General features: G+C 38.0%; 2 protein-coding genes across 3 annotated transcripts in view; both read left to right on the top strand.

The window, feature by feature from the left end:
- The window catches only part of arid1ab (AT rich interactive domain 1Ab (SWI-like)), an 84,514-nt gene extending 73,682 nt beyond the window's left edge, over positions 1 to 10,832 (top strand). Inside the window, 8 exon segments of the mRNA XM_051136408.1 lie at positions 5,250 to 5,382; positions 5,469 to 5,641; positions 5,876 to 6,017; positions 6,207 to 6,311; positions 6,434 to 6,530; positions 6,614 to 7,448; positions 7,532 to 7,662; positions 7,943 to 10,832. Coding sequence (XP_050992365.1) covers positions 5,250 to 5,382; positions 5,469 to 5,641; positions 5,876 to 6,017; positions 6,207 to 6,311; positions 6,434 to 6,530; positions 6,614 to 7,448; positions 7,532 to 7,662; positions 7,943 to 9,841 — 3,515 coding nt within the window. The 3' untranslated portion in view covers positions 9,842 to 10,832.
- An 11,112-nt stretch (positions 10,833 to 21,944) lies between these two features.
- The window catches only part of zdhhc18b (zinc finger DHHC-type palmitoyltransferase 18b), a 28,832-nt gene continuing 24,286 nt past the window's right edge, over positions 21,945 to 26,490 (top strand). The window contains exons 1-2 of one of the 2 annotated variants that reach the window (XM_051136721.1): positions 21,945 to 22,614; positions 25,771 to 25,931. In XM_051136721.1, the coding sequence (XP_050992678.1) occupies positions 22,376 to 22,614; positions 25,771 to 25,931 (400 nt within the window). In that variant the 5' untranslated portion in view covers positions 21,945 to 22,375. The remainder of the gene's footprint in view (positions 22,615 to 25,770; positions 25,932 to 26,490) is intronic. The other variant, XM_051136720.1, reaches the window with a different exon arrangement.

The raw sequence follows: 26,490 nt of genomic DNA, 5'->3' as shown, positions 1-26,490 counted from the left end.
CATCACAGCAGTAGTGAAAATATGACCATTTTCATTTAGCTAAACACCGAAGCTAAAGAGATGAAATTTGGATGGTTATATTAGGGTACTTGGGTAACTTGGTGTACTGTTCAGGGTGTCATTTTCTCAGATGATAAATTCAACCAGTCAAAGTAATTTTTTTTTTTTTTTTTTGCTACGAGCCCCCTCCAATTTCAGACAAACACATTTTACATATTGTTTTTGGCATAAAGTGTGTCCACAGAGCTGGCATGTTTACCTGTTGTAGTTTACAGTTGAGGTCATAAGTTTACACCCCCTTTTCAGAATTATTAAAAATGTTATTTTTTACCAAAATAAGAGGGAAATGCATGTTATTGTTTTAGTACTGACCTAAATAAGATATTTCACGTAAAGGTTTTTTACATGTAGTCCACAAGAGAAAATAATAGTTTAGTTCAAAAGTTTACATACGCTTGATTCTTAATACTGTGTTGTTACCTGAATGATCCACAGCTTAAGTTAAACTTACCCTGATCTTCAGTTTCAAAAAGGTTTCACCCCCCGGCTCTTAATGCATTGTGTTTGAACAGTGAGTGTTTGAACCTTCTGTAATAGTCACATATGAGTCCCTCAGTTGTCCTCAGTGTGAAAAGATGGATCTCGAAATCACAGTCATTATTGGAAAGGGTTGAAATGCACAAAAATGCTGAAAACCAAAGAACTAATGGGACCTGAAGGATTTTTCTGAAGAACAGCAGGCAGTTTAACTGTTCAGGACAAACAAGGGACTCATGAACAACTATCACTAAACAAAAAACACAGCTGTGGATCATTCAGGTAACAATCAAGAATTAAGCGCATGTAAACTCATTTTTATAAATTCAACTATTTTCTGTTGTGGAATATATGTAAATATCTTTTATGTTATATATCTTATTCAGGTCAGTACAAAATAAACAATAACATGCATTTTGTATGATCCCTCTTATTTTGGTAAAAATTTACATTTGTAATGATTCTGAAAGGGGGATGTAATCTTTGGACCTCAGCTGTATTTACATTGTGCACATAAAGTGCAATGCTTTTTGACAATCAAAAGGATGCACTATTACTATTTAAGCACTATTGTTTTGGTCAGTGGTTTCAACCCTCAAATTATTTTGGCCCAAAATTTTATTTTATTTTACTGGCTGATTATTTATTTAATAATACTTTTTTGCTGAATATTTGATGCGTTTTTTTTTTTTTTTTTAATTTTTGTTTTCCTCTTAAGATGTATATATCGGTGCATATAAACCAAAATGCTTATTTTTTCCAATTGTTCATTTTTAGTAAAGATGTTTTGAATATATAACAGCAATTGCTGTTTAAAATGGTAGAAAAGGTAGAAAATTGCCTCATGCAATTTTTTTTAAAGATGGCATGTCTTGTTAAAATCTCAACTGTTGTTATGAATAACATGAATATTATTATTATTTTTAAATGCATCAATCAGAAGCAGCAGCTGTGCATCAGGCAGGCATCACAAGCGTATTTACTGTAGCAAGCACAGCGTTTGTTTGCAACAATGGCAGTGTCTTTGGCCTATTGTATGAAACTGGCAAAAAGCCTGAGTGTTAAATACGCTTAAGGAGACCGCTGGCTTATGCACTGCTCTCCGTTTCGCTCCATCCAGCTGTTTTTCAATCCAAAAACATGTCCATGTAAAAGACTCTCTGAGCCAGACAGTGAGTTCACTATAGAGCGACTGAGATTACAAGAGAAATGGGGCGAGTTAAAGGGGATCCCCTGTGATGTAGAGCATGTCTGCTTGGCACCGGGTCAGGTGCTCCAGGCTGACTGCTTTTTTTTTTCCCTGCTGCAGACGGCTTTTTCCTGGCCTTAGGATTCAGAGGCAAACCCCTGGAGGGCTGAACCAAGCCAGAAAAAGATGAATGGGGAAAGAAAAAAAAAAAAAAAACGAAGGGGGTGGTGGTATGTAAAGTCAAGCTGGGTTTTTCTTCCTCATCTTTTTTCTTTCCCACCCTCCCCCTCTCTTTATCTGCGTTTGAGGGATATCCTTGCCCGGAGGAGGGAGGCTGAGGTATTGTGCTGCGTGTGTGTGTTAAGGAGCATGTGTGAAGTGTGAGATACGGATATGTCTGACCTGCCGGTGACCCCAGTCTGTGTACGAGTTAATGAATGGAAGCATGAGTCATCGGACAGGCGTGCCAGTAGTAATCGTCCTCTCGCTGGCCGCAAGATGAGCCGCAACATGTGGCGCGTAAACATGCTGTTCATCCACACACATTTTTGTCTCTTACACACATACACGTTGCCTCATGTCTGCTTTAAATGAAGCACGTGGCCTCATAGTAATCATGTTGGTGGGATGGGCACGAGCACTCAAGGACTTGAAGTAACAGTAAAGTTTGCTCAGGAATGTGGAAAATGGGGCCTTATTTGTAATATTATGAGTATTCGGCCTGTTGAGTGCTCAAGTGAGCAACCTGACCAAGGTGCAGTAAGCGATTTGCGAAACATTGTTGATATTTAAAGAGAACACCCAAACAAATACAGCTCTACCCAAAAGAAAAACACCCCTGCCTTCATTGCTTAGCCTTCATGAACAACAAGTGCAACACTGGCAACGACTAACAGCTCACACAGCTATGAATGAATCAGTCCTTGTTCTATAGCTAATATGTGACCCTGGACCACAAAACCGGTCTTCAGTAGCACGGGTATATTTGTAGCAGAAGCTCAAAATGCATCATGTGGGTCAAAATTATCCATTTTTCTTTTATGGCAAAAATCATTAGGATATTAAGTAAAGATCATGTTCCATGAAGATGTTTTGTGAGTTTCCTAACATAAAAATACCAAAATGTAATATTTCATTAGTAATATGCATTGCTTAGAACTTCATTTGGACAACTTTAATGGTGATTTTCTCAATATTTTTTTTCTTTGCACCCTCAGATTCCAGATTCCATGTATCTCTGCCAAATATTGTCAGATCCTAAACATACATCAATGGAAAGCTCATTTACTCATCTTTTACTCATCGTAACGTTGGTTCTGAGTAACTGCAAAGCCAGTTTTACTCATGGTTCAAGCAGAAACAAAGCAAACTTAGCATCTGTTTACAGTCCTTCCCGCTCTCTAACGTCCAACGCTGGAAGTCCTAGGTCGTTCCTTCTTTTTCCAGTTATCTTCCTTGGACCTTGTGCTCTTAGGTAATGTCTAGTAGGGCTTTCAGATATAGCAGCATTTACTACACAGAGCCGTAATTCACTAAAAAGCTATGCTATATCGTGTTCATCATCGCAGAGGATTTAATCATGCAATTATGAAATCGAAAGAAATTGTTCACGATAATGACAGCTGTTTGCGTAGCTTCTCTGTGAACTATGGCTGCTACATCTGAAAGCAAGTGAAAATACCACATTTAATAACATGTTTTTACTCAACTCACTTCATAATGTCAGTCAAGTGTTTGAAATAAATCGCTGTTTTGTTTTTTTTTTTTTTTTTAAATTGCGATTTCATTTTGATTTATCATGCAGCCCTAATGTCTAGGCCATCTCTCTTTCTGCAGTCTTTCTACAAATCTTCAGCTTGCTAACTCTTTCTCCAACCAATCATGAATGTAAATGGCCCCTGTTGCTGATTGGCTACAAGAGTGTTGTGGAGCTTGGTCTGATTGCTCCAATCCACTTCAGTTCTTTCCTATTTACATCAGCAGAACTATGTACAAACACCTTTTTTTTTTTTTTTTTTAGCGTACACACAGAACAGACAGCTAGCAAGTTTTCGCAGTTGTTTGTTTAGGTGTTGATTTTAAATTTTTAACAGTGTTCCTCAGAAAGCATTTGCAGCACCTTTCAGTCGTGGCATAAGGAATACTGTTTCCAGGTTGAAGTCACTACATGTTTTAACTGAAAATATTATCTCAGTAGCTATTTTTGAGCACTGTTTATGCATATTACACTAAAGCTAGGCTTTTACAGTACTACAGTCTCCAGCAATGTTGGGGAAAGTTACTTTTGAAAGTAATGTCATTACAATAATGCGCTACTCCCTAAAAAGTAACTGATAGCGTTAGTTACTTTTTATGGAAAGTAATGCATTACATTACTTCTGCGTTACTTTTTCTCATCTGGGCTGGGCTTGACTGTTTGTTTTTAATGTATATAAAAAAATATTTTTGCCATTTGCAAAACTCCTTTCATTCGCTGCCATTCTGGATTGCATATTTAATTATTGCAGGTTTGTGTCATTCAGAGTTTGCATTTTTCTGTTCTTATTCATTTTGAGGAATACTGAATCTGTTTGTGCAGGTGAGATGAGTACATGCATGTTTACATTTAGTCTAGTACTACAGTAACAGCGCACACAACACTTCAGCACTTACTCCTGATTTCTCTCAACATGGGGACAGGTGAGCTGTCAGTCATTGTATTTGGCATTACTTATTTGAAAAAGTAACTCTACTATATTCTTTTAAAATAAAGAGTAATGCGTTACTTTATTAGGTACTTGATAACAGTAATCTGATTACACAACTCACATTATTTGTAATGCTTTACCCCAACACTGGTCCCCGGGCTCTGATGATTCACAGTCTAGCCATCTGAGATTTAACTGTGTAGATAAGGGTTAGTATTACAGCAAACCGTGAGTGTATATTAGCGCTGTGTGTTCTTTGCTTTTGGCATCTGACACAGAAACGGTGACGCGTGACGTCAGACTTAAGCCGATTACCTCATGTCTTCTTCAGCACATGACTAAGCACTTAGCTGTGTGGTAAGTGTTGTTAGCTGCTGGTTGAGTGGTAGTAATGGAGACTCTGTCATGCTGGGATATGGAGCCTAAAACCTAAGGATGATACTCTCTGAGCACTTAGCTGGCAGAGCACCTCTCCCTGTGTCACCGATGGGGGAAAGTCCTCAAATGAGATTAAGCACCATGAAAAGCAGCGTGATTTCAGGCAGGGGAAGGTTGCCAAATGAGCCGAGCTCAGCGCATTTCCTCGAAAGTGTGTCGCTGCGTGTTGGCACGCTGTCTGTCCACGCTGACAGTGAAAGTGCTGCGAAAGCAATGATCGCAGGCAGTCAGAACGCATTTGATGTTTAAATTACAGCCGTGTGGACAGGGATTTGGGTTTTCTGGTTTGTGGTTCTTAATAAAGCACACAGTGTTTACTACACACAATATGACGTTGCCTAAACCTCCTTTAGAATTTGCTGACTGACAGATCCGATCCTATTTTTTTCCCCCCCCAGCTGGATCAGGATCATTACAGGGTCCTCAGACGCCGCAGTCGACCAGCAGTTCTATGGCTGAAGGTGGAGACCTGAAGCCCCCTACACCTGCATCAACACCTCACAGTCAGATGCCACCCATGCCTGGTCCTAGGTACATTTCAACGCTGTGTCTCTCAGTTTTGGAACAGAATGACTTTCAAGGGCCAGAGTATATCTAACATTATCTGTTTCACACAGGAGCAGTGTGAATTTGCAGGACCCGTTTGCTGATGGTGGGGATCCTGCTTTTTCCAGACGTAACTCTGTGACCCCTAATTCAGGTTTTCAGCCTGGTATGGGTGGACCAGACATGATGGGCCGCATGGGGCCTTACGAGCCCAATAAAGACCCGTTTGGTGGTATGAGAAAAGGTGACTATCCATAATCCACGATTCTTATCCCAGTGACTAATTTGCTACAAGAATACTCAACAAAATATTATTTAAAATAGACGTTATTTACTAGTTATATTTCTACATATAGATTGTGCTTTTAAATGATTTGGCATGTAGTAAATAACTCACCGAATAAGCATCACAAGTTGAATATAATATTTAAGTGTACAAACGAGGACATTCAGTGTGACTCTCTGCTTACATTTTCAGCAGGTGAGCAGTTCATGAGCCCAAGTCAAGGCCCAAACAGTGGCATGGGTGAACAATATAACCGAGGCCCCCCAGGACCTATGGGAAATATGCCGATGGGTCAAAGACAACAGTATCCATATGGTCCAGGATATGACAGAAGGTGAGAGCATTTATTCCAAGTATTTACCTTTATATTAAGCTGCTTATAGCAATCAGTTAATACAGAAATCAGTTGAGTGTTACTTTTGAATGTTATGGTAGCTTTGAAATGGATTTTCACATGCAAAACATGCAATCCAACCAAGGAGTACCAACTTCAGTTGATGTTTCTCACTTTATTTCCTCACAGACCAGATTCAAGTATGGGCCCAGATGGCAGTATGGGTCCACAACCTAACATGATGCCTTCAGATGCAGGGATGTACTCACCCAATCGGCCCCCACAGCAACAGAGGTTAGCATTTAATTAAATACACTTAAAATTTTCGCACATGCTAATTTCTGTCGTTTGCAACTCGCTGTTGAACGTCCATGCTTTTTGGGCCTTTCTGAAACTATGCATGTTTTGGTTTGCAGGCTTGATTCTTACAGTAATCAGTACCCTGGCCAAGGTGCTCCCCCTAGTGGACCATACCCAAACCAACAGTCAGGAATGTATCCACAACAGCAACCGGTAAGTGCAACACAACAGTTTTAATATCCTTGTATTGGTAATTAGTGCGTCATTGCCTAAAATCTAAAATTTCTCAAATACAGAATTACACACAGAAGAGACCAGTTGATGGTGTTTACGGTCCTCCTGCAAAGCGTCATGAGGGGGAAATGTACCCTTTCAGTGGTCAGCAGCAGGGACCCCAGGCCCCAGGTGGACCTCAGTCCCAACCAGATATGTATAATCAGTATAACGCCTATCCAGGCTCCGACAGACGCCCACCTGGCCCACAGAGCCAGTTTCCTTTTGGTTTCGGGCGAGAGCGAGGACCTAACGCTGGTGGTCCAAACTCCCAGCCCTCCATGCCACCACAGATGATGGGTAGCTCCATGAGTGGCTCCATGCCTTCAGTCCCCGATGGACCCCAAGGTCCCATGTGGCCCGGGCGTAACGAGATGAACTACCCAAACTATCATAACCGCCAGGGCCCCCCTGGTGTCCCATCCCAAAGTCAAGGCTACCACGGCATGAATCGTTCCGAAGACATGATACCTTCAGATCAGCGCATGAACCACGAGGGACCTTGGGCTGGCCATGTTAACCAGCGGCAGCCCCCATACGGGCCTGGAGCGTCTGGGCCGCCGATGTCCAGACCTCTTCAGTCCAACTATCAGTCCTCCCAGAACCACATTCCACAAGTGTCCAGCCCTGCACCCATGCCAAGACCAATGGAGAACAGGACCTCACCCAGTAAGTCTCCATACATGCACACGGGGATGAAAATCCAGAAGGCTGGACCTCCAGTTCCTGCATCGCACATTGCCCAGCCGCCAGTGCAGCCCCCTCTGATTCGGAGAGACGTGGCATTCCCACCAGGTTCAACAGAGGCCACGCAGCCCATTCTGAAACCGCGTCGGCGGCTTACCATGAAGGATATTGGTAAGAATCTCATGCCATTGTTCCCATAAATACTCTTGTCTCGATCTGTTAGTGGGGTGGTCTAAAAGTGGCTTCTGTTTCAGGAACACCAGAGGCCTGGAGAGTCATGATGTCCCTCAAATCAGGCCTGTTAGCCGAGAGCACTTGGGCTTTGGATACCATTAATATTCTTCTTTATGACGACAACAGCATTTCTAACTTTAATCTGAACCAGGTGAGTAGATTGTATAGACCATAGGTCTTAAACTCTCCTCCTGGGGACCCAGTGCCCTGCAAAGTTTATTTCCAACCTGCTTCAGCACACCTGGCCTGTGACTTTTCAAGTGATCTTGAAGACCTTGATTAGTTGGTTCAGGTGTGTTTGATTAGGGTTGGAGCTAAGCTCTGCAGGACAGTGGGTCCCCAATAGCAGGGTTGAATATCTGAGGTATAGACCGTATGACTAGGAAAGAGTTAGGTTGGTCAACTAATTTATCTTTATCTTTCAATTGCAGCTTCCTGGCTTCCTTGAGCTCGTTGTTGAGTATTTCCGAAGGTGCCTCATTGAGATCTTTGGCATCTTGAAAGAGTATGAGGTTGGCGATCCTGGGCAGCGTACTCTAATTGACCCAGATGCCATTGACCCTGAGATGTCTGATGAGGAAGGGCCAGAGGCAGAGCAGATGGAAGAAGAGGATGACGATGACGATGAAGATGTGGAGAACAACACCGTGCAGACGTCACTTGTCCAGGTCAAGCAAGAGAAAGAGGAGTGTATGCAGGTCCAAAAATCCAATGACAAGACTGATGTAGAAGAGAAGGAAGGCGAGGATATTTCATGCAAAGATCATCTCAGATCATCCACCCCATTGCAGGACACCAGTGCCTCCCAGGAGAGGCCAAAGCAGGCTAGTAAATTCGACAGGCTTCCCATCAAGATATTGAGGAAAAAAGACCCATTCGTGATTGGGCGCACTAGTAAATTGGGTCGGCGACAAGCCTTTGATAGCGGTCTTATCCATTGGAGTGTAGGTGGTGGTGACACCACAGAGCACATACAAACCCATTTTGAGAGCAGGATGGAGCTCTTGAAGCATCGGAAACGGGTGCCGGTGAACGTTGAGCCACGTAAGAAGGCGTCTCAAGTAGTGGAGACTGTTACTGAGGAGGCTGGGAAGGCTCAGACAAACGAAGAGCAGCAACCTCAGCCGTCCCCAGACCAACCATCGTCTGAAGGTAAAAGCACTACAACGGCAAGCACGTCGACGAGCATAACGGCCACCATCGATGACGTGCTGTCGGCTCGGCAAGGCTCGGTGACGGAGGAAGTGGTCCGAGGCAATCAGGACTGCGACAAGGAGAAGAAAGCATTTCTCTTAGGCATCGATCTCGCGCAACAGAGTCGCAACATCAAGATCCTTGAGGACGAGCCGCACAGCAAGGACGAGACCCCGCTGTGTACGCTCTCGGATTGGCAGGACTCGCTCGCTCGCCGCTGCATCTGCGTTTCCAACATCGTCCGCAGTCTTTCCTTCATTCCCGGCAATGATCTGGAGATGTCGAAGCATCCAGGACTTTTGCTGTTACTTGGCCGGCTGGTGCTGTTGCACCACTGGCATCCTGAACGCAAGCAAGCCCCGGTTACCTACGAGAAGGAGGAGGAGGAAGACGAAGGGGTCAGCTGCGAGCGAGACGAGTGGTGGTGGGACTGTCTCGAGGTTCTGCGGGAGAACTGCTTGGTCACGTTAGCGAACATCTCAGGCCAGCTGGACTTGTCCATCTACCCTGAAAGTATTTGCCTGCCGCTGCTGGACGGCCTGCTCCACTGGGCCGTGTGCCCTTCGGCGGAAGCGATCGACCCCTTCCCCACGCTGGGACTCAACGGGACGCTGTCTCCCCAGAGACTCGTCCTGGAAACCCTCAGCAAGCTAAGCATCCAGGATAACAATGTTGACCTCATTCTGGCTACGCCGCCTTTCAGCCGCTTGGAGAAGCTCTACGGCTTCCTCGTGCGCATGGTGGGCGAACGCAAAGTGCCCGTCTGCCGGGAGATGGCGGTGGTGCTGCTAGCTAACCTGGCGCAAGGCGACAGCGTCGCGGCCCGGGCTATCGCCGTGCAGAAAGGCAGTGTTGGGAACCTTCTTGGCTTCTTGGAGGACAGTCTTGCAGCCACCCAGTTTCAACAGAGTCAGGGCTCGTTGATGCACTTACAAGGTGCGCACTTCGAGCCCACTAGTGTGGACATGATGCGGCGGGCGGCTCGTGCCCTGCACGCCCTTGCCAAAGTGGAAGAGAACCACTCGGAGTTCACGCTGTACGAGTCACGGCTACTGGACATATCGGTGTCCCCGCTCATGAACTCCTTGGTGTCCCATGTAATCTGTGACGTACTTTTTCTGATCGGCCAGTCATGACAGCCGTGGGGGCGATCATGTTTTTTCCCCACTCGTTTTTTTTAATGTGTGTGTGTCTGCGTGAGTGGAGATGATTTAACAGCGAAACTGACTGACTGACTGTATGTTCATTTTTTTTAATTTATGCAAAATCACCTCAGATTCCACTGTCTATCCTTGTCTACCCTTGCTTCGCTCTCAAGGACGGATGTAAGTCGCGATGGATTTAACACGTACGGATACGAATTAAACTAACACGGATGTGCCGATCGAGATCCTCGCCTGCAAGAGTGCGCTGCCCTTTGGACTTTTTTTTGTAAGGAAAAATAAAATGACAAAAAGACACACAAAAAAACAAACAACAAAACTGTAACCAAAGTTGCTGTCACGTTTACAGTGAGTTTGGGGAAAAAACGTGCCCGTGTTCACCTTCCGGGTGAGGACGGGCACGGAGACGACCATTATCTGGTTCTTGGAGGCTAAATGGACTCTCAGACTCTGGTGTGTGGTATAAATTGCTGTAACTTGGATTATATATATACTTAGCCCTAAAGGAACCAGGTCGTTGGCTGTGAACAGATATGTAAATGGGAGGCCTGTGCAGTAGATTGTAGGACTTTTTTCTGTACTGTACACCTTAAAACTGTAAACATACTGTAACAATACTGTTTCACACTGAGATGATGCTGGCTTGGCAGCAGGAAAACTGTAGTTTTTAAAAATGATGATTTTAGTTCATGTTGAGAGAGGAAAAAATGGCTTTCCCCCCAAAGTAACGTGAACCTACAACACCCCGACCTCTTCTTTGTCCCTCGATTGTATGACTTGACCCTTAAAGAAATCACCTCTTAGGACTGGTCTTGAGCTCTAGATGCAGTCCAGGCTGCAGTGTATATAATGATGTTGTAAATTACACTTTGCTCTTTTTCTTTCTCTCTCTCTCTCATCTTATGGCGCTCTTCACCGTTTTTAATCTTTGACGAATTAAAGGTTTCACTCAACAGATCTCTCATTGCGCATTGCCATGTGTTTATTTACCACCTTCCTCTCCTCACATCTCTGGCCGTAGGGATGCAATCTTTTGCCCTCGCGATCCCATGCACATAACATTTCAGCTCCTTTCGTTAAGGCTGTAGAGGCATATATATAATATATATCAAACCAGACAAGTCCATTACTCCAACTGATTTCATCATCATTCACCGGAACAGATACAGTAAACGAGTTTGGTTTCCCCTCTTTCCCAGCGGTTTCCTTAGTCGATTCCAGTGCTATGGATTCATATTTGTATTTCAGATGATGTAGCTAAAAACTTGTTGTAAATTCCTTTTTTCCCCTTTTTTGGCTTAATGAATATCATTTATTCCGTATGAAATCTTTATACTATATGTTCCACGTGTTAAGAATAAATGTACATTAAATCTTGGTAAAACGCTTGTGATTGATTCATTTATAACGACGTTGGAAGTCCATGAATTGAATACACGTCAAGCTCTACGGACTGCATTTGTTGCATTGATTACCGTAGAAAATAATAAACGCTTAATTTTCAAATGCCACTGTTTTACAAGTATAGCCACAAGACTTTAATGTAATGCATGCTCAGTTATTGTGATGCAATCTCTCACAAACCACATGTGCATAGTTGCTGTCCAATAACAACACGTCATGATTGTACATTTCATATGCACAAGGATATCTGACAGGACAAAATCCTAACACGTATTACGTTGACACAACTAATGTTTGTTTGCCTTAGAGCTAGTGCTGTGTAACAATTATTAATCGCATCCAAAATAAGTTTTTGTTAACATAATGTATGTGTGTACAGTGTATATTTAATACACACGAGCATGCATATATTTAAGAAAAATGTTGTTTATACAAGTATAATTTTATATATTTTATATAATTTTATCATATAAAATTTATAATTTTATAGTAAAAATATATATGTAATTTATTATATATGTAAATGCATGTAATTATTTTCAAAATATATACTGTATGCGTGTGTATTTACATGAGTATACACATTTTATGTAAACAAAAACTTTTATTTTGAGTGCAATTAATCGCGATTAATCGTTACTTATAATAATATATTGCCACCAAAAAAACTGATTTGGACTACGTTTTTATAATCAAGGTAAGTGCTTAAATACTTTCAAATCTCGCATTTCTTCTGGTAAACTTGGGAAGTGCATATCCCTGTTTAATTGGTCACTGCATTACTTTAAGTTAAAAATGAATTCATTTCTGGAGTAATTAGCATTCTCCACAAATGCAGCTAATAGAGTTTGACCTGCGAATTATACACTTATCAGCTGATTTGGCATTGGTGTGTTTTAGTTTTTATCTGTTGTAGCATATGGTGGAGGTCTGACTCTACAGGTATTTGTTTCTTTACTCCACTATGAAAAATTGCACGACTTGCAAATTGCAAGTCACAAGTTAGTTCGTTCTCAAGATTAATAGTGTTCAACCCAAAGGGAAACACCTAGGCTGTTTGAAATGGAATAATTGCACGCTCCACAAATATAGGCCACCGCAGTCTCAGTCGTAGCTGTAATTACTTACGCTTCCTTCATTACGCGGGAAAGTGAAGGTCAAGTCGAGCGCATTGCATTGCGGGATTAGGTGCACATTCCATGCATACAGAAAAACTGCTTCCTGCTTTTATCAGTAATGAGTGCTTAAAAAGCAATGCATTTTGTTATAGGTTTATCTCTCTCAATAAATTTGACATGCAAACAAAATAACCTAAATAAGGACAAAATTATGGCATGAGCAGAAACCAAAACCTCACTTATTGTTATTTCGTTGAAGGAGTTGTGTTCATCGTGCTTACCTGTTATGCACTTTGGAATCATAATGAACATGCAGACACGTGGCTGTATTAAAATCAGAGCACACCGTTAATAATGGAAGCAGCGGGCTGGATTTGTATAACAATATTTAATCCCACAGCTCCATCTAGCGGTAGGTTGCACATGACAACACTAAAATATGACTGGTTATTTAGCACACGGACAATAATAAATCGGACAGCGCAATAGATATTGTCTCTAAAGTAGAATGGATATAGTAGTAATTATTTCCATTGCTTTTTAACAATTAAGTAACTAAAGCTCTGCTTGACACCGCTACTGCTGCAATAACATATAAAAGGGTCACGTGGAAGCTGTTGCTTTTCTCAGCGCTTGTCGAGGTGAAATACAGTCGTTGTGGCAACTAGATTAACTGGAATTTAATTTTTTAATTTATTTTCATCCATTTTAGCCAGGGTAGGATTTTGCATGTCAGAAAAACATTCTTGGCATTTATACGAATGTCCGTGTGACATTTAAAACAAAAATGTCCCTTTAAATGGAGGATTCAAGCGCCCTCTAGAGGAAGAATGATCTTAAGAAACTCCAACGTGTGCGTGCACATCTTTCCATTTTATGTTCATTAAAAAAATACTTGGACTTAATGTTCGATTTGATTATTATTTCAGGGCTATTCTACTGAATGGGTGCCATTTCTGTCCCCATAAAATGTACAAATATGCTTAAAAGTGAACTATAAAATATATTTTAATATTAAGCAAAGCGTCCTGCATATTAATCTAACTGCAATATAATTAAAAAAATAATAAAAACTACCTAAAACACTCAAAATATAGCATTTGTGCATGTCCCCAGTGTCTACCGCTACATTTTAACATGAAATATAATGTTTAAAATCTTTCAGAAATCATTTTTATTTTGCATGTTTGTGTACTATATCCCATCTGTGCTTTAAATACAGTTATTTCAAATTAAATGTATAATGTTTTAGGTTTTCACTCAGTCCTGTTACCCTAACACATTCCCCCCCTAAAAAAAAAAAAAAAAAAAAAAAATCTTAATATTACAACATCTGGATTTTCTGAAGGCAATGAAATGACCTAAAACATGTGGTCTATTATATTTATTTGCTAATTTTGTCCTAAAATTTTAATCCTGTTACTTTCAGTCCTGGTATTCATGTACGCATATATCCTATACTCGTGAGTAATAGTAACAGGAGTGAACAGTGTCATCTGATTTATTAATGTAAATATTAGGCTACATCCATACTACATCCAAATTTGAAAATACATCTTTTTCTCAACATTTTGGCCTTCTGTCCACACTGAGACCATGTTTTTGCCCAGAGAAAACTTGAGGTTGTTCCTAAGTAGTTGTTTTATATTACATTCCTGCAAGTTCCTTTCTGTCCTATGCCAATTATGTATCAGACTAGGCATTATTTAAGTTTATTATTTTTATTGTTCTTATCTCATCACCCATCCTCAACCCCTAAACATAACCCCAACAAAAACCTTTGCAGACCTCTAGATTTAAAGGAGAAGTCCACTTCCAAAACAAAGATTCACATATAATGTACTCACCCCCTTGTCATCCAAGATGTTCATGTCTTTCTTTCTTCAGTCGTAAAGAAATTGTTTTTTGAGGAAAACATTTCAGCATTTTTCTCCATATTATGGACTGATATGGTGCCCCGATTTTGAACTTCCAAAATGCAGTTTAAATACTTTTTAATCTCAAACGCTCGTCTTGTCTTTCTCTCCCTGAACTCTGTGTATTCTGGCTCAAGACAGGGTTTGTCGAAAAACAATCGCATTTACTTCAAAAATCATTTCAAAATCATCCTACATCGCTGCAGAAGTACCGACCCAGTCTTTGCAAAGTGAACATGTAAAGAAGATCAAACACCCTTAACAAAAAAGGTAAAACAGCGATATAGGACGATTTTGAAGTTGAGGGAGAACATGAGATGGGAGTTTTTCGACATACACTAACTATCATGAACTAGAATACACAGAGTTCAGGGAATGCTCAAGACGAGCATTTGACATTAAAAAGTTTATAAATTGCATTTTTTTATGAAAACAACCGACCGTTTTGGTAGATAAGACCCTTCTTCCTCGGCTGGGATCATTTACAAACACATTTGGGATTGTTTGAAGCCGCATTTAAACTGCATTTTGGAAGTTCAAAATCGGGGCACCATATCAGTCCATTATATGGAGAACAATGCTGAAATTTTTCCCTCAAAAAACAGTTTCTTTACAAAAGAAGAAAGAAAGACATGAACATCTTGGATGACAAGGGGGTGAGTACATTATATGTGAATGTTTGTTGTGGACTTCTCCTTCAATGTTCAGCACTCTTCACTTTATTAATGCGAGCATTAACACCCCACATGTGCAGTCAGACCTATTTACCAGTATAATGGATACTCATTCCCGTTACCCAGTTTCATTCCTGTTACTAAATAGTTTTTTTCTTAAAAAATAAAAATAAAATAAAAAATAATTAAACCACTATTTTTTACAATTAAGTGTGGTCCATCATTCATTTAATTGTTTAATAAATTGCTTAATAAAAATTTGATACGCTTCAGGGTTTGTGTACTTACAAATACACCTTGAGTAGATAAATAGTGGTTTTCTAAAATGATAAATGTAATCAAATGATAAATTGTTTTTGACCATGAAGCCAACAATTACTTTAAAATACACACCTGTCTGAGGGGAAAATAAAGGAATTTGTTGACGTATTTTTAAAACATGTTTTTTAAAAGACATGAGAGTTTTGATAACAGGACTGAAAAATGCAAAAAAAAAAAAAGCATCCATCTTCCATTTAAAACAGTTCAATAAAGTGAGATAGACAAACAGATTTTGAATAGTTAAATATTCCTAGGTAATGTATTACTAGGTTAAGTCAGAAAATTACTTTTTATGGAAGAAAATAGCACTCATTCAGTGGAATGGCCCTTCAGTGTTTACGCTTTCATTTATAATTGCATGGTTAGATGGTTTACTAGCTACTGTCCTATATGAAGAGTTCAGATGCAAAAGCCTCTAAATCCATCTGACGTTTTTCTTTAAAATGAGCATTTCTTTCTGGCTACTTTGTATAGGTTTTTATGTAAGTACTGGTACTTCTGATTGGGCTGAGGCTGGGATTTAGCAAGTTTTTAGTAAAAGTATTTGATGGACGTATAATATGTGTTCACAGCATTCACTCAGTATCATTATCTCATTTTTGACCGAGATGGCTTTTAGCTGGATTTGCATCTGAACTCTTCATATATTGCTCAGTGTGAATACCTAAAGTGTGTGTGCTATGGAAATGTCATGCCTGTGACATGCATAATCCAGCGGCACAACTATTGTAACCCTGCTGTATCATACTGAGTAATGACTTTTTTTTTTTATCATATTGATCTTTGTATCTTCCTTCTGATTCCTGTTATAGTTCTTCATTTTATTCTCTGTGCAAAGGCTGTAAAGCCACAAACTGACAGTAGCCAATGTTTTTGTCTTTAGAACTAATCTAATGATAGTTATCCATTTTAACCTGCAAAATATTCTGTTGTTGCAATTTAGCTTATTGACCTTCATGACATGCTTTAAAATGCATTCCTTAACACAGTGATGTTCAGACTAACAGGATGCAAAAGACTGTGCAACACTTAAAAAAAAAAACAAGCAGAACAACTCAACACCGCTGTCTGTTACTAAGTTAACATATAACTTTGTTTCTTTATCTTCTATATTTATTATATTAATAATCTATTATAGTACACCAAGTTATGTTGTGTTGAAATGATGGTTTTGAAATATATATACATCAAATAGTGATGTTCAACTATGAAATCTATTATGTGAACTTTATGAATGGAAACACAAAGACATCTATGGGCCATTCTACAGAATTGGTCCAAACTGCTGTCACACAACCAAAAACACATTTAAAAAACATTTTAGTGTTCAAATATTAGATGGGTATTAAGATCCTTATATTATGTATTGAAACCCACAATAATATTTAAAATATCAGTAAACTTAATATATATCAAATCATCATTTATTGGGTACTTGCAATTGGGAGGTGGTTGTCCCAAACCCTAACCCCCTAAATATTAACTCTTGAAAATGAGATTGAAATCATTTCTATATATATATTTTATACATATTTTATATTTTCTTTGTAAATTATTAAAATTTATGTAAAAAAAAAAAAAAAAAAAAAAAAAAAAAAAGTGTCCTACATTTTCATGTCACAGCAGTGCATGTTTTAGTCCATTGGTTGAGACTGAGATTTTAACTACACCCCTACATTTATGATTAGGAAATATCCCTGTGTCCCTCTCTCTCACAGATACATGGTGAGTAGATAGGCCACATTATTTTGATGTAAATGTATTCAAAAGTATGAAAAATCTTTATGCAACTTTAAAGTGTCACTACCAAACATACTTTTACTATAATTAAACACACTTTTTTGGGGGTTATTAAATAACATTTAGTTTTATATGTGTACCACTGTTCATAACTGTGCTGGCTAACCATGTGCTGATTAGCATCTTTGAGCTAGCTTCAAAAATATCTAACATTGTCACTGACCCACTTCAAATGTTGACTACTGTAGTGACAAAAGGAAACACATAATCCTTTATTTTGGGGAAATAAACACAATTTTAGTACAGTTACATTTTTTAGTATTTTAGTATGTTTTAGTAGTGTTTTAGTATGCAAGTTAAAATTGTGTAATGTGATGTGGTCATGACCAAAACATGGGATGTTTTGTCAAATATTAAATATATTGAATAATCAACTAAGATGTTATGGTGGTGTTTGATTCAGTGTTTATTCAAACCAATGAATCCTTAAATTGGAAATCCGTATGATCAACTTTTTGCCTTTTACAAAGAAAAACTGGATTCAAAATACAACAAATCTCATAAATCACACTTGAAATATGGTGAAACTTGTAACTGTTATTGATTTACTTCTGAAAACTTTTTAATAAAATAGCAAAACAATATATTTACAAGAAAGATGTCAGCAAAATCTTAACAGGTCAATATAACCCCTTCTGATTAAATTATATATTGCTGTGTTTCAGTAGTGACAAATTTGGGGAGAGAAAAAATGTTACAAAACTTTCTGAAAATACAATATGAGAAATAACTGCACAATTACTACAGGTGCATCTCAATAAATTAGAATGTCGTGGAAAAGTTCATTTATTTCAGTAATTCAACTCAAATTGTGAAACTTGTATTAAATAAATTCAGTGCACACAGACTGAAGTAGTTTAAGTCTTTGGTTCTTTTAATTGTGATGATTTTGGCTCACATTTAACAAAAACCCACCAATTCCCAGTCTCAACTAATTAGAAGACCAATTTAAAACAAACAAAACAACAAAAAAAACAAACAAAAAAAAAAAACACATTTTTAGTGAATTGTTGGCCTTCTGGAAAGTATGTTCACTTACTGTATATGTACTCAATACTTGGTAGGGGCTCCTTTTGCTTTAATTACTTAAATATTTCTTCTTCTCCTTAGCCCAGGTAAGACGCCTCTGATGTCTGTGGTTCAGGAGTGGCTTAACAAGAGGAATACGACAACTGTAGCCAAATTCCTTGACACGTCTGTGTGTGGTGGCTCTTGATGCCTTGACCCCAGCCTCAGTCCATTCCTTGTGAAGTTCACCCAAATTCTTGAATCGATTTTGCTTGACAAACCTCTCAAGGCTGCAGTTCTCTCGGTTGGTTGTGCATCTTTTTTCTTCCACTCAACTTTCTGTTAACATGCTTGGATACAGCACTCTGTGAACAGCCAGCTTCTTTGGCAATGAATGTTTGTGGCTTACCCTCCTTGTGAAGGGTGCCAATGATTGTCTTCTGGACAACTGTCAGATCAGCAGTCTTCCCCATGATTGTGTAGCCTAATGAACCAAACTGAGAGACTATTTTGAAGGTTTAGGAAACCTTTGCAGGTGTTTTGAGTTGATTAGCTGATTGGCATGTCACCATATTCTAATTTGTTGAGATAGTGAATTGGTGGGTTTTTGTTAAATGTGAGCCAAAATCATCACAATTAAAAGAACCAAAGACTTAAACTACTTCAGTCTGTGTGCACTGAATTTATTTAATACACAAGTTTCACAATTTGAGTTGAATTACTCAGATAAATGAGCTTTTCCACGACATTGTAATTTATTGAGATGCACCTGTATAAATGTGTACAGTACATTGGATATTATACAACTTGCATACATACAACATTTGTGAAAAAAGACATTTCTAAGATGTTTTCATCTGTTCTGTAGAATGGCCCTTATACTCAGCTAAATTCAAGCTGCATCAGAATTGACTGATTGTACCTTTAGAATATACACTCTTAAAAATAAAGGTGCTTTAAAAGGTTCTTCATTGACATTGATTTCAGAAACATGTTTCCCCACACCACAAAAAAATAAAATAAAACATCATAAAATAAGAAATATATATGTATACAAATATAAATAAATAAATAAATAAGTAAATAAATACTTTGGGGTATTTAAAAATATAGTAAAATATGTTAAAATATTATTACAATTTAAAACAACTGTTTTCTATTTGAATATACTGTGAAATGTAATGTATTCCTGTGATCAGAGCTGAATTTTCAGCATCATTACTCTAGTCCTTGGTGTGATCCTTCAGAAATTAGTCTGATTTGCTGCTGATTTTTGATTAACAACAATGTGAAATTCATTTATTTTGTGAAATCTTTTTTAGGATAAATTTTCAAATTCTCAAAAGAACAGCATTTATTGACGCACAACAGGTTTACAGCAACTGTGATGATGTTATTTATATTTTTCTTTAAAGGGTTACAGTGACAAGTTAAAAGAGGTTAAGAGACATTTCTACAATTATCTTTTTACTAGGGTGAATTAAAGGTGAACTCCACTTCCAGAACAACAATTCACAAATAATTTACTCACCCCCTTGTCATCCAAGATGTTCATGTCTTTCTGTCTTCAGTCGTGAAGAAATTATGGTTTTTGAGGATTTTATTCATATAAATGACTTGATTGGTGCCAAAATGTAGTTTAAATGCGGCTTCAAAGGGCTCTAAACGATACCAGCTGAGGAAGAAGGGTCTTATCTAGTGAAACGATATGTCATTTTTTTGGAAAATAAAAATTTGTATACTTTTTAAGTACAAAAGCTTGTGTAGTACAGGCTCTGGGATGCGCGTCCACGTACTATTGAATCACGTCGAAAGGTCACACGGAATGTAGGCGGAACTACAGACCCAGTGTTTACAAAGCGAACGCGCAAAGACTAAGAAAGTGCAAGTAAGTCAAATGCTGTTTACAAACAAAAAGGTACAACGATGTCGGATGATTCTGAAGTTATAGGAGAAAATAAGATGAAGTTTTTCGACATTCTCCACCTTTTTGAGCCAGAGTACACAGATAGGGACAAGGGTCTTTACCTGGGTCTTTAGTCTGTGATTAGCTCACCTCACCTCTTATCTGACAAGTTTTTGGGTTCAAGTCATTCGTTCATCATGTGACAGCCCCATAAGATGAACGAACGACTCGAAAAACCCGAAGAAATTCCAGCCGAGGGGATCATTTAGAGCCTTTTGAAGCTGCATTTAAAAGCATTTTGGAAGTTCAAAATCGGGGCACCAATGAAGTCCATTATATGGAGAAAATTCCTGAAATGTTTTCATCAAAAACCAAAATTTCTTCACGATTGAAGACAGAAAGACATGGACATCTTGAATGACAAGGGGGTGAGTACATTTTTTGTAAATTGTTGTTCTGGACTTCTCCTTTAAGGGTGATTAGGACAGGTAAAATGGGACAGTATAACTACAGAATTTATTTTCTCACCTATAATGAGGGAAAATAAAAAATTTTTTTGCTGAGTCCTAGGTGTAAGACCACATAATTAAAATGGGATGCTCTCATTGGTGTGACATCTTGTAGGTGGGTGGGACATGCATCAAACAGGAAGTTGACCATGAAAAGCATGAACGGAGGAAAATGACATAAGCTTTTGCTAGTTTTCATAATAAGGTCCTAAAATTGTCATAGCTATTATATTATACAACTTTTGATGGAAACATAAATGCACTACTTCTGCAGAATCAGTAAAAAAGCGTTAATATCATATTTTTATTTTGTCCCAACCACCCAAACACAATTTGGGTGGATGGGACAGTGCTTAAAGGCTTTGCTAATTAAGAAAATGATTGACCTTGTAATAGAGAACCATTGTATATGTTGTCTGTGCCTTAAATCAATGGTTTTCATCCTTTTTATTTGTGCAAGCCATAATCAACCACAAAAATATTCATGAACTGGCTATATTTTTTGGCAAAATAAAAATTCAGAAATAGAATCGTTTTGAAAATAGACGCATCATAAATATATATATATATATATATATATATATAATGTTTCTGTTGTAGTAATAAACCATATTCATGTTTCTGTTAAAGGTTTGTGCAGGTTAAATGTGTTTGTTAATTGGTGATAAGGGCCCACCCAAAATATATATATTTTTTTAGACCTTAAGCTTTTTTAATTTTTGTTCTTGTCTATTTGATTTCTAAATGTTTTTAATGACTTTTGGACTTCTTTTACCTCAGTTACATGTGTTGTATTGTGTGAAGTTTGGATAGATTTATCAACTTAGAAATAAAGTCGCACAAAAATAAACATAGACACTTAATGATGAACAGAACATAAAATATTGCATATAAAATTATATTAAAGTATATATAAAGTAAATTTGTGCAATACAGTAAATATTCTTACACTACCCTAAATCAATGAAAAAATGTGCTGTCCCAATCACCCAAATGTTACAAAAAAAATCTTTTTGGCTCAGTTTACAGAAAAGTGCATGTCACACATCCTTTCATTCTAATATGACATTGCTTCCTCCTCAAATGGGTAGTTAACATCTTCAGTATTGCAGAAATATATACTGTGTTGGACTGATGTTTTAAATTTATGGCAAGAAACCTTGCACAAGGCGGAATTTCAAAAAAACTGTCCCAATCAACCATAATTCGAGCAAGAACTAATCATACATGATTTTTCAAATAGATAGATAGATAGATGTCACTGAACTGATCTGTCACTCGTATGCCAGTGCTTTAATCACTCCACAGCCAGTGTGTTTTGACAGAAAGACACGCCGAACGCCATCGATGGCTAATACATGAGGAGCTTTCCAAAGATTATGACATGAGCGACTATTACGCAGACATGTGAAGAGCATCTGAGGACTGAAGCGTCACATCCTGTGTGCCAACCATCATCTGTGCGGCGCTATGACTATGAATATGTGCAGCAGATCAGCATCATTCATTGTGCTCTTCATGTAAATACCATTGCGTCCATCATTCGGCGACGAGTGAAAGCGGAACGGCAGCGTTTACATTCAAACAAGACGCGTGCGTTTGCGTTCTTACACCGAACAACCAAAGCAAAGCCGCTGCTTTATTAAAACATGTAGCGAGGGACGCGTTTGTGACGTCGCCGCTGCATATCGCGTTACGTCACATGCTGGTAAATCCGTCGCGTTTCGTCGTGCGCCGATTGGATTGCGATCTGTTTGCTAATAAAGCGGGACGCGGAATGACACCGTCGCGCAGCAGCTGATGTTTGATGGACACCGAGCGCGGAGCGGCTTGATTTCACCGCCGTGAAGGATGAAAACCCGCGAGTATCAGCAAATAGATCCTCAGGCACTCGCGACACCTACCCCGACACCTCCACCGCGACCTCTGCCCGAGCACAAGCCCAAGCGAGCCCGGAGAAAATGGGAGGTGTTTCCCGGGAAGAACCGCTTCTACTGTGACGGTCGCATCATCGTGGCGCGTCAGAGCGGCGTGCTGCCGCTCACACTGGGGCTCATCCTGCTCACCAGCGGACTCTTCTTTATATTCGAGTAAGTCTGCTGCCTTTGGCTGGGGGACAGCGCGGTCACTCGCCCGGCGGGTGTTAAAGAGCATCTAAGCGAGAAGTGCTGTGTGAAAGCGTGAGGAACACTACGATATAGGCCTAGGAAAGTCACAGGTGCATCTCGGATTTTGAGTAGAACATTCTTAAATGTCACATTTACACACCTGCTTCAAAATGCTTTTGCATTAAAACGTGTTTGTTAATTAAAAGGACCGTTCACTCAGGAAAAGTGTCATTTTTTCCGCTCATGTCCTTATAAAACTGCACGAAATATTTATTTATATATTTGTCTAAACCTGTTTGGTTACTAACAGTGTTGGGTAGATTACAAAGATTGTAAGTAGTAACGTAACGTAATGCATTGCACTTTTTAGGTAATCTAATCAGATTACTTTTGGATTACCTTTGACTTTTTAAAATTTAAAACTCGAAAAAGGATAAGTAAGGAGAATCAATGCGTTATGAGTAAGTTATTGCTATTGTGTAAATAATAATGTGATCCTGGACCACAAACCAGTCGTAAGTAGCACAGATTTATTTTTAGCAATGGCCAACAATACATTGTATGGATTTTTCTTTTATGCCAAAATTCATTAGGATAGTAAAGATCATGTTCCATGAAGATTTTTAGTGAATTTCCTACTGTAAATATATCCAAACTTAATTTTTGATTAGTAACATTCTTTGCTAAGAATTTCATTTGGACAACTTTAAAGGCGATTTTCTCAATATTTTTTTGCACCTTCAGATTCCAGATTTTCAAATAGTTGCATCTCTGACAAATATTGTCCTGTCCTAACAAGCCATCAATGGAAAGCTTATTTATTCAAATTATTATTTGATTCAGATGATCTCAATTTCAAAACAATGGACCCTTATGACTGGTTTTGTGGTCCAAAGTCACATATGCAATTGCGTATTGCCGATTTTTGTGTGCATTAATCATGTGTTTTTTTTTTTTTTTATGTAAAACAATCTGATTCCAATTACTGACTACTAATATTTGGAGTTTGATTAGGTAGTCCAGATTACATGAGTTACTACCAGTGCTGGGTAGATTACTTGCAATTTGTAATCCATTACTGATTCCAAATTACATGACAAAATTGTACATATAACGTAATGTATTACGCTTTTTAGGTAACCTAATCAGATTTCTTTTTGATTACTTTTGGATTACCTTTGACTTTTTAAAATTCAAAAAGATGAAAAAGAAGGTTTAAGTAAAATCAATGCATTATGAATAATTTATTGTTATTGTGTAGTCTAAATAATATATAATATATAATTGCGTATTGCTGTTGTTTAAATAATCAAGTAAATACAAATTTATTTAAAAAATGTAACTGATTACAACTACTGACTACTAATTTTTGGAGTCTGATTACATAGTCCAGATTACATGTAATCAGTTACTACCAGAGCTGGGTAAATTACTTCCAAATTGTAATCCGTTACTGATTCCTAATTACATGACAAAAATTGTAAATAGTAACGTAATGCATTACACTGTTTAGGTAATTTAATCAGAATACTTTTTGATTATTTTTGGATTACATTTGACTTTTTAAAATTAAAAAGTTGAAAAAAATTAAGGAGAATCAATACATTATGAATAATTTATTGCTATTGTGTGAATTCTATGTAATTGTTATTGTGTGAATAATCATGTAAATACGAGTATATTGTTGTGATATAGTCTGATTACAACCACTGACTGCTAATTTTTGGAGTCTGATTATGTAATCCAGATTATATGTAATCAATTACTACCAGAGCTGTGTAGATTACGTAATCGTAATCTATTACTGATTCCAAATTACATGACAAAAATTGAAGTTAGTAACACAATCTAAGGTAATAAAATCAGACTACTTTTCGATTTACTTTTGACAAAATAAAAGTCAAAATAAAACACTTACTAAAAGGATGAAATATTTTTCTAAATGTTTGCCTGCACACCATATGACCATTAATCAGTGTCAGAGAACCGTGAACATGCAAATGTGATACTTAATAATTAAAATATTTATTTTAAATTCTCAGGGGTACTGAAAGTAAATATAGTGAGTTTAAAATACATGGTTAAATAATCCTCTGAGTGATCATTCAAAGAGAATAAATTAATTATGAATGATTTATAGCTATTGTGTGAATATATAATCATGTAATTCATAAAAAAAAAAAAAACTGTAGTCTGGTAACAGAGTATTTTAAAACGTAATTTACTTTAATTACAAGTTCCTTTTTTATTTTCAAATAATTTTTAAAAATCTGATTACATAATCCAGATTACATGTAATCAGTAACTACCCAGCACTGGTTACCAACATTCTTCAAGAAATCTTATTTTGTGTTCACAGAAAAAAGAAATGGAAACAAATTTTCTTATTTTAAATCAAGCATAAACTGCATAATGAAGATACTATTGAACTGCAACTGCAAGATAAACAGTAGGTTTGCATTGTGACAACTTGCCCCCTTTATGTGACAACATGCCTTGCTAGAGTAGCAGTACCCCAATATAGCTCATTTCTATGTTAAAAAGTGTCTGTTAACCTATATGCAGTATCATAATTGTTCCATTTATAATAATAACTAACTGGAAATATTCAGTAGACAAGATTATTACTACAAGCTGAGAATGAACTCAGAGAATGAAATGTGTAACTACTCTCATCCCTATGATGATTTATACAGAAATAGAGACCGTAGTATGAATCTCCATGTGAAATGTACTGTGTCTCTCAGGACATTATTTGTATTGAGGCCACTTTTAGGGACTTAATTAATGATGTATGGTTACTTAAAAGTGGCTCATTTAATTTTGGTGTTAATCGTCCGTCCATTTTAAAGCAGATCCCTGTGGATGCCGCACATTAAGTAGAGATTAAGTTTAATACTATATTTCAAATCATTAGGCTTATGTTATTTATTTTCAATGCACTGCAACACAGACATTAGCTCTTGTTTGGATCCTCTCAGTTGTTCTCTTTATAGGGCATTTGTTTAGTGTTAGATGTCAGATTGGGGATCCGCAGAGCTGCAGGGAATGGAACCGTTTAATGGAGCAGTGCAGTGTTTTAAAGCCTCCTTGTTCCACAATCAATGTTTTCCTAATTGAGCCGTTGTGTGGTTCCAGCTGCCCGTTCCTGGTGAAGCACCTCACCAGCTGCATCCCGGCCATCGGAGGGGTCCTGTTTGTGTTTGTGATCATCTCTCTCCTCCAGACCAGCTTCACAGATCCGGGGATTCTGCCCCGGGCCACACCGGAGGAGGCCGCGGACATCGAGAAACAGATCGGTGAGGAACACGCATCTCATCTACACGTGTTCAGATTACTAGTGCACTGCTTCCTGTGTAATGCACTGTACACTTAAAAAAAAAATAATAATAAGGTTCTTTATTGGAATCTATGATGACATCCATGGAACTTTTTAATTTGACAAAAGGTTCTTTATATTTAGATTTTTAGAATGTTCTTCAAACTGTCACTGAAAGATTCTTTTTGGAACCAAAAATCATTCTTCTTTATTTTTAAGAGTGTATATGTTGTATACTGCATACATCACTTATCAGCAACAGAAATAAACTGGATTACTTTGCATTTTTAATCTATGTTTGGCCAAAATGTTTTTTGACAGTTGATTATATAATGAGCTAAGAATGAGACGTTGGATTTTGCTTCTGGTTCATTTGTCACTCTGGAAATGTAAGGTCAAGTCTAGGGCATTGCATTATGGGATAGAGGATTCAGTGAAGTGTGCTTTGTTGCTGCTACATTTTGGTAAATGTATTAGGTCCTCCATATTCCAAATGTTCAACTTTAAAACTGAGAATAAAAAAAGAGCAAATATAAGCT

Source organism: Labeo rohita, chromosome 19, assembly GCF_022985175.1.
Source record: "Labeo rohita strain BAU-BD-2019 chromosome 19, IGBB_LRoh.1.0, whole genome shotgun sequence".
NCBI classification, from domain to species: Eukaryota; Metazoa; Chordata; class Actinopteri; order Cypriniformes; family Cyprinidae; genus Labeo; species Labeo rohita.
Note: the sequence above shows the minus strand (reverse complement) of the source record. Positions and strands in the feature narration are given on the sequence as shown.